This window comes from Poecile atricapillus, chromosome 20 (genome assembly GCF_030490865.1).
Source record: "Poecile atricapillus isolate bPoeAtr1 chromosome 20, bPoeAtr1.hap1, whole genome shotgun sequence".
NCBI lineage: Eukaryota > Metazoa > Chordata > Aves > Passeriformes > Paridae > Poecile > Poecile atricapillus.
This window is the reverse complement of record NC_081268.1, coordinates 4,356,240-4,365,074: the sequence shown is the minus strand read 5'-3', so window position 1 is coordinate 4,365,074 and position 8,835 is coordinate 4,356,240. Positions and strand designations below refer to the sequence as shown.

At 49.8% G+C, this 8,835-nt stretch overlaps 1 protein-coding gene across 1 annotated transcript; it reads right to left on the bottom strand.

The window, feature by feature from the left end:
- Nucleotides 1–273: 273 nt before the first annotated feature.
- MYMK (myomaker, myoblast fusion factor) lies at nucleotides 274–8,101 on the bottom strand. The gene is made up of 5 exons (XM_058853302.1): nucleotides 7,963–8,101; nucleotides 5,530–5,644; nucleotides 2,452–2,600; nucleotides 1,526–1,642; nucleotides 274–489 (listed from the first exon to the last, which is right to left on the bottom strand). Exons 1-5 carry the CDS (start codon nucleotides 8,095–8,097, stop codon nucleotides 343–345), a joined length of 663 nt encoding a protein of 220 aa, XP_058709285.1. The 5' UTR covers nucleotides 8,098–8,101; the 3' UTR covers nucleotides 274–342.
- Nucleotides 8,102–8,835: the final 734 nt, after the last annotated feature.

The window sequence follows — 8,835 nt, the reverse complement described above, 5'->3', positions numbered from 1 at the left end:
GCTGAGTGCTCCTCCAGGGAGAACAGGGATATGTACCAAACCGGGAGTGCAAGCTTTGCTAGGGCTGATGGTGTACAGGTGAATCACAGGATGGTTTGGAGGGGACCTTAAAGCCCATCGTGTTTCAATCCCCCTGCCATGGGCTGGAACGCCTTCCACTGGACCAGATTACTCAAGAAACTTCCCAGGGGACAAAATCCCAGAGTGGGCACAGAGCTGCTGAGAAAAGACGCTGGAAAAAAGATTTCCTTCTGTGCCAGAGGAAAGTCCAGCAGGCAGGCATCTTCCTTTTGGTTGCAGCCCTCCATCACGCAGGAGCAGGAACACGCGTGCCTGGGGGGCTCAGACACAGCAGCAGAGCGTGGAGCAGTCCAGCCTGGCAGGGGTCCCGCTGCTCCCAGCCTTCTTGTTCTCCTTGGGCAGCAGCAGCACCAGGGCCATGGCCAAGGCACAGTGGTAGAAGCTGTGCACGTATGTGTAATCCCACTCCTGCAGGCAGGGAGAGCGCAGTGAGAAGCAGGAGCAGCAGGGCTGGGGGCTCACGCGAGGTGTGCGACATTAAATTTCAACAAGTAGCCAAAAAGAAGGGGATAAAAAAAGATTCCTGAACCTTCTGCCTCCCTTTGCTGTCAGAGAAGGAAGGATTTCCAGTGGAAAAAAACCAACAAAACTAAAGCAAAGTGGATTTAACACGTTCTAATTTGCACATTTCCCAATTCTTGAATGAAGTGTTTCATTACCCCGCAAAGGACGCGGCAGCGAGGCCGGGGCGCGTGGGGAGGCGGCTTCTGCTAAGTGACATTTTTATGTTCTGCTAGAATTTGCAATTACTAAATGCTTTGAAAAATAATCCTTGGGGATGCCTGTGAGGTTGTATCTCGCAGCTCCCAAAGCACAGAGCAGCCGTAACGGCGGGGCTGAGCGCAGGCACGGCCGGCAGCTGTGCCGGGGAGTTATTGCCTGCCCGGCGGGACACACGGACCCTTTGGAGCAGGATGGGGGGACTGGCCAGCAGCAGGAGCAAAAGGATATAAACAAAGGACCAAGTGCCCCTGGGAGTCACTGAGAGTCTTTTCTTTGGCATGAGCCAGCTCTGGATCAGGCCATGCCTGGGTCAGATCTGGTCCCTGCTGCGTTGGTGTGAGGTGTCCTTAAGTCACCCATGCCCCCAGTTTCTAAAAAACCCTGCTCATGCTCGACAAAGCCATTCTGAGGACCACATGTGCCTGAGGAAAGCACCTCTCATGTCCTTGTCACTCACTGAAGGGAGAGAAAGAGACAGAGCATCACCCTGTGTGCCACTTGCTGTCACACCTGCACCGAATGGATCAGGGGATGGGGACAAGCATGGAGGGACCCTTGTCCCTGCTGCCAGACCCCAGCATGCCAGTCCTGGAGCCCCACGCCTCAGCTGGGTTTTGTGCAAGGTTGGATGCAGCTCTGTGGTGTGAGTGGGGATGTCCCTCTCTTGGTGATGTCCCTTACACCTTGTGGAGTCAGGGAGGATGGGTGTGCACACAGGTACCTCAAAGAAGAACCTCAGCATCAGTGCCAGCGCCCCGAAACAGAAGCCAGGACCAATCTGTTGGGTATAGACACTCTTGTCAGGGTAGAGTCCTTTCTTCTCCTTCATCTTCTGCAGCTGGGAGGAAGAAGAGAGCACACCAAGTCTATTCACCTGGATTTAGCTGGCTGCTCCAGTCTATTTCTCATAATAATACCAATATTTTAATATTCAGCCCCAGAGCTAGTTCAGGGAGTGTGTGCCCTCACAAACCCAGTCTGTGGAAGAGCAGATCCCAGCACAGCATCTGCAGACTGGAGGGTGCAGGGTGCTCCTGTGCCTTGGTCTCCTCCTTGCCCATTCCCTTCCCCATGGTGGCCACTTGCTTTTAGCTGCTGGCTTAGTGACAGTTTATAACTGGGACTTGCACCACTGTATTTCCATGATGAAGGCATCATCTCTTTGCAATTTTTATCACATCACTCCTTGCCCACTTCTGCAGTGGCTTCCCTACCTCACTCCTGGCTGGGTCCCAGCATGTGCTGTGAGTGGGGCACATGCTGCAGCATTGTGCCCGACTGTCCCAGCTGGATTCACAACTGCAGACAGATTCCTCCCCACTTCATCACTGTGCTTTTATCTCCTCTGGATCTGGGGCAGTTTACCTCTGCCTCTGAGCAGCTGTAAAAGCCCCATCAATACATTCCTCCAGATTAGAAATGCAGGGACAGGAGATGTGGTAGATTGCTCAGACCGATCGAATCTGGCATTTATCACAAAGGCTGCCGTCTGCCTTCTGCTCAGGTTAAAGGAGAAATGCTGCTCAATCACTGTGAAATCCAGAGCTGGATCTTGAGGAGGAAATCACTGGCCCAGGTTGGGCTGTTCCATGCAGGGTTCAGCCCTTTCCCCTTGAGGAGCATCCCCCAGAGCCGTGCCCCACGTACCCATCTGACAGTGATGACCAGCACGGCCGTCCCGATGGGGCCCGAGTAGACGCCGTAGCCCCAGCGGTTGTGGTAGATCCTCACGGCGATGGTGAGGACGCCAAACATGATGAAGGTCGATCTCTTGGGCTCGTCAAACTCTGCCAGGGCTGAGGGACCGAGCACAGGGAGCGTCAGCTCACAGCCCCCCTTTTTCAGCTGCTCCCCTAAAGCCTTCCTGGGGTTTCTCCCACCTGCCCTGGGGTTGCATCCATGTCTGGTTTGCCCTTCTCATGTCACACTGCTGGGGAAACTGAGGCACATGGGGCAAGGCAAAGCCATCCTGAGGCACCTGACTGGTGGGTCCAGAAGATGATTGTTGGGGTTTTATTTCAGCATGGGGAAGCTTGAAGGAGATTCCCTACCCAGAGGAGCCATGGCTGCCCCTCCCTGGAAGCATTCCAGGCCAAGTTGGACAGGGCTTGGATAAACCTGGAATAGTGGAAAGTGTCCCTGTCCATGGCAGGGGTGGAACAAGATGGTCTTTAAAATCCCTTCCCACTTGAAACCACTTTATGATTATATGATTTCTCTTTTCCTTGACTCAGAAATCAGAAGTGATTGTAAAGACCATCATGCCCTGTGAGCCCACAGTCAGCTCTTGGGTTCACCCTGCATTTCCAGCCTTCCCAAACTTGCCAGCTCACTCTGGCACCAGCTCCATCACCTCAGTGCAGGGGGACTCCCCAGCTGGTGTTGATAGTAAAAGATTTTAAAGTCATAGAAATTTCGGGGAGTTAGAAAGAAAGGTAGGCTTGGCAAGCCTTGGGAAAGGTGTTAAAGGTAGGCCCTGGGAAATGTTAGACCTCATGCTTGCTAAGATCATGTGAAACTGTACCTGTGTGGTCAGTGTATGATAAATAATATAATTATTAGATGTGATTAGACGTCATTACTGTTTAAAGAATCACGAGAAACTATGTTAGGGGTTTGAGGGGGATCACGAGAAATCCATTCTTGGGTAAAATCAATACATACACTAGAACAATAAGATTAATAATTAATATGTAAGTTGTATAAAGATAGAGTATAAAAACCAAGTCAGGTCAGATTTGGGTCTGTGTACCCCTGGCACCCAGAGCTCGTTAATAAAGCACCTTCATGTAATCATTCTGTGATTATGTGTTCCTGAACACTAACAGTGTCATGGGGTCCCGGCTGCCTGTCCACGCCGGCACCTGCCTGGGGTTTGCAAGCTGGAAATCACCAGTGTGAGTAAATTATTAGAGGTTTTTGTTTAGCACAGAATGGGGTAATAACTGATAAAAGTTATGGATCCCAGTGGGCTCCGTGCTTTTCCAGCTTGCACAGCTGTGTTATGGCTGTCCTGGATTTGCATTCCGGGAAGTTTGCCTGAGGGTCTACGTCCGCACATGTGCGCTCAGGCTTTACAAGCCACAGTGAGAGGCTTCCCTGGGCTTCAGTCACCACACCTTCCATGTCCTTGGATCGTGCTTTTATAGGGAATTTGGCTAAGGGATAATGTCCGCATGTTAATCTCTGTTGTTTCCCAGAGGGTCAATATTTTAAACCTCATAGTCCAGGATTTGTATTTTTTGGTGAGGTTTTTTGAACGCAGTAATGAAGCAATCAAGTTGAATTTTGCTGTAAGGAGCCAAAGTGTCTGGATCAGCTCTGACCTACTCTGACACTGCTGTTAGCCACTGAAAATGCCCTTTGGAAATGATTTGCTTTGTTGCCTTTTCTAGCTGAGCAGAGAGAGCATTGAAGTGCCCTGAGCAGTGAGGGAGTCCCCCTTGGGACTCACATTTTGACGGGACAGAGCCATTTCTAAGGGTAATATTTTTCCCCCACATTTTTCCCTGCATGGAAAATTTATCCTATTGCATGCCCTGGAAAATGGGTGCTCCTGCATCCCCAAGGATGAATCTGCCCAGCTGAGGGGTGTTACCCTTGCTCATGCTGGGCTCTGAGGCTGCAGGAACCCCATCCCTGCTGGAGCTTCTGCACCATCCCTGGAGCCCTGAGGGGCAGAGAGAAAAGTCCTTGGGGCATTTTGGGGCTGGACATTGGAATGCTGACCCCAGCTCATCATGGGGAGAAATGAGAACTCAATCTGGACTGGGCACTGGTTAGAAATGGTTGAAATTTTTGAGCAAAACCTTTGATGTTGGAACATCTGTCTCCCCTGACCCTGCTCTCTTCTCCTGCCATCAATACTCACACCCTTCCAAAAGTCGTGGTGGCAAAATGGGAAAATGGTAGGTTTGAACTTTTTGTCTTACTTGTTTTTTTCCCCCGTTTCTATTATGTTTTGTTTCAGTAGCAAATAAGGAACAAAATGAGGAAAAAGAGAGTGAAGCAAATGTGGGAAAAGGAAAACTGAATAACGGGGCAAGGGGTGGGATTTATAGTAAAAAGGAAGTGAAATAAATTTCTGACTTTTCTAAGCAGATCTAATATTCCCATCAGCCTAGACCAGGTTTTTGATAAACCAGGAAGTTATATTTGTTTTGACTAAACCACTTTGATTCTCATGCTATCAAGGCAAGTGGGAGATTCTGCATTTCTTAATGCCCCTAAGTGAGGCAAGACAAGCTGATGGGCCTGGGATGGGGAAAACGAGGAGAATTGGGAAATTCCCTGGTATATGAGGTTTCAGACTTGGTCATCTCATAGTTTTGTCCTGCCTTGAACTGCAGCACAAGGCTGCCAGTGTGTTATTGTCATTTGAAGCAGAGGACAGGCAGAGGAACACCCAACCAACACCACCAGCAGGTGCCACAGCTCTTTATCTCCAGGAGAAAAACATCCCCAGCCACCACTCAGGACAGTTCCATGTCTGGACCCCAGCAATTACAATGACTTTCCAAGGTGTTAATGATACAAAACTGGATTAAAAAAAAAAAACAAAACCAGCACAGACTGACTTCCACAAAGGGCAATTTCAGTGGCAGCTCAGAGCCAGCAGCATTTCTGGGGACTGTCCCCACTGACTGTCCCATCAGCCATCCTGATAAATTCAGCCCTTCCTGCCAGTGCTGGAGCTTTTGGGAGCCACAACAGACCAGTTCTTACCCATCAGGGACACCCAGATGGACAGGGCTGTTCCGTAGATGCTGAAGTACTCCAGGATGTCGTAGCGCATAAAACACAGCACTGATAACCCGGGGCCGTCACAAACGTGGTAAAACTATTCAAAAAGAAAAAAAAAATATTAGAAAAGCAGTTTCTTACCCACAGACCAGTAAGGTAAAGGCTCTTATCAGCTGGTTTGAAATAGTGTAGCTGCTGAGAGGATGGCCAGCTAGGCCAGAACAGTGTCAGCTACACCAGGTTCACAGATATGCAGTAATGAATATATTTGAGTGATAATGTCATCGTTCCCAGTTGCAAATTGCCCAAGAATCAGCATTCTTCTCTCTTAGTACAAACTAAGACAGGGTTTAATTTGCTTCTTGGCCAGAATTTGCAATCTGATGACCAAGCTGCTTTGAGCCAGGCACTGGGGGAAGGCCTCTCCAGCAGAAGGACTCTGGGGTTGTGGTTTTAATTGCAAAAGATTCTTGTAAAACAATTCAGAATGAGTGTCCTGATGAAATGTGTATGGATGCCAGGTCACTGTCCAGGCTAAACAGAGTTGATATGGCCAGATTCTGAATACTGGGGAATTCACTCATTAGTGCATTCCCTTAAAAACCACCAGTTCCTGCCCATTAGCTCATTGATTAGGTTATTTGCAAAAAAACCCCATTGTCATGCAACATAAATGCAGACCATGCCAAGACATATCCTCCAGTGCAATCAGAGGAATGCTCCCAGTGTTTGCCTGGCTCTCTCCTTTTCCTGCTAGCCCTCAGCCCTGTAGGTTCTGCAGTGGCAGCCCCAGAGGGTTCCTGAAGAAGTCCCTGCTCTGCTTGGCTGCACGCCCTTGGAACGCTGCTCGCTGTCACGGCCCGGTGGGGATGCTGATATAATTTATAATAGGAATTGCTGTAAGCCCTCTGGCTGGCTGCAGCTTCTAGAAACGATTGCACCACGGTCATAATTCTTTTCCCTGCTTGAGATTGGGCTCAGGGAGTCTGGAGCCAGGGGGAAGAAAGGGTGGAAGGCAGAGTGTGTTCCTGGCACTTGTCTGCCACGGCCATGTGCTTTCACTGCTCTGTTCAGCTCTCCTGCAGGAGGAGGAGTGGGATGCTACAAAAAATGCAACAACAGCAGCTGCTGCCCTTCCAACACCCTCCCCACCATGCTGGCAGCTGCCTCTCCTCCTTTCCCCACTCAGGGATATTTCACTTATTCAATCTCTTTGGAGAGGACCTGTTCCACCCCCCATCAAAACACATGCCAATTTTCCTACTTATTTCTTGGGGAGGTGGAGCAGACACAGACCCAGTGCAAAATGAAATTGTGGATGTCTGGCTTCCCTGGGGAGCTGGGGCTGGGGGTTCAGGGATGTTTTCATATTAACTGGTCCTGTAGCTTTTATAGAACTGGCAGAATTTCTCCCTCTGCATCATGCTTTAATCAGCTCAAATGGTCAGGGATGTTCTGTGGATCCTTAATAGGAGACCAACCTGATTCTGAGCCCTGTGAAAGAGCTTTTCACACTGGGAAGATCTTTTATCTACTCTCTGCCTCAGTTTCTCTGTACAAGGAACATGCCAGCCCTCACGAGCTGCCTTGAGCTGGATGGGGATTAGTGGGAAATGTGACATTGGCTGGGTTGCTGAGCCATTTCCTTCATATTCTTTAGCAGATCATAGAAATATAGTTAAACAGGAGATCTTTTCCAGTGGGAATGCTGCTCTGGGTGCTCAGCTGGTGTCTGTATGGAGTCAGCAGGGATACAAAGCCCAGGGCAGCACACTGCTGGGAGCAGGATTAGGAATATTTTATATATGTACAGACATTTCTCCGCTCGTTACTTCCACACTAAGGCAGGGCAGGGAATCAGAGCCTGGTAAAACACACATTTCAACCCAGGTTAATAAAAGGGTTAATAATTATTTTTCTTAGTAGCTCAGCAGCATGTTTTAGTCTCTCTTTTCCCAGTGCAGAAACTCCCCTGACTCCAGCATTGCTCCCATCCCCAGCTGGCAATTGCAAAATCAAGAATTTGACTACTATGTGCTTTTGGCTAAAATGACAGAGGCAGAGCAAGAGATTCTGGAGGCAATTTAAAGCCCAAATTCAGCATGGCCACTTAGTAGCTGTAAAACAAAGAGAAAAGCCAGCTCCAAAGCATTGCAAATCAGTCAAGGCTCTTTGCGCCCAGACCCTCTCCCTAATCTCAGTCATAAAACATCACTAAATCTCTGTAAGGCCACACTGGAGGACATCCTAAACTGGAGAATCAGCTGCTCAGCACCACACATGGTGGGAAATAACTGAAAAGGGATATTTTAGGGGTTGTGCTGGCTGCTGTTGGGTGAATCAGCTTCTCAGCGGTACAGGGGGCATTTGGGAGGATAAAACATGCAGGGAGAGGGGAAATTGGGAGCTTCTTACCGCCACGAAGAACATGGTGAAGAAGTAAACCATGGCTTCCATGTGGAAACGCCGCTTGGCCGCGATGCTGATGGTGGGAAGGAAGGCCAAGGAGCTGAGGGTGGGCAGAAGGAGCTTGGCCACCAGCGAACCCATTGGTACCTCGTGAACCTCCCTGGAACCAGGTCTCTGTGAGCTGGGCAAGAAGGGTGGAGAAAGCACCGTGGGGAGTGTGCTTTAAAATTTAAATACCCTGCGTGGCAGGAGGGCTGCGGGCAGGGAACAGCTGCCACCGCCACAGCCGCCGCCTGTGCTCCCGTCTCATCCCAAATTCTTGACACAGCCAGTGGCTCCGGGCAGCAGATGCTCTGTGCCCCCAGAGTCGTCCTGGGTGTTTCTAAAAGAGTCAAAGGGAATGTTGTCCTTGTGCAGGGTGTTGGATTTGGGTACATGCTGGGTGAGGACTCTGGGTTGTCTCGCTCCTCATGGGGACATCCCACTCCCACATCCTGCTGCCCCCGTGCCGAGCCTGGGTCAGGGCTACTGGAGCAGTCCAGCAGGGAAAATCCAGCTTTTTTCCTCACCAATTGGAGGGCCAGGCACTGATCTGTCCACTCTGGTGGCCAGGGACAGGACCTGGCACTGTCCTGTGGGTCAGTCCTGGCATTGTCCTGGGTCAAGAGCTGAACTTGATAATGCCTGTGGATCCCTCGCATTATTTATTATTCTCTGCTCTGCACATCCACGAAGGAAGAGCTGGTGTCTGACAGGCACCAGTGATTTTTCTTTAAACAGTGGGATGTATCCTACAACCTCTGTGCACTTGAGAAATACACACCAAGCTCCAAACCTGCCTTTTATTTCCCCACAGGGGCACACATGGAGCTGGTGTGA

What these genes read in the sequence shown, in the direction of transcription:
- MYMK (XM_058853302.1), bottom strand. Translation starts at nt 8,097, where the DNA reads ATGGGTTCGCTGGTGGCCAAGCTCCTTCTGCCCACCCTCAGCTCCTTG. An exon ending in TCACCATGTTCTTCGTGGCG is followed by an intron (nt 5,645 to 7,962) that starts GTAAGAAGCTCC and finishes CTTTTTGAATAG; the next exon opens with TTTTACCACGTTTGTGACGG. An exon ending in TGCTGAGGTTCTTCTTTGAG is followed by an intron (nt 490 to 1,525) that starts GTACCTGTGTGC and finishes CCCTGCCTGCAG; the next exon opens with GAGTGGGATTACACATACGT.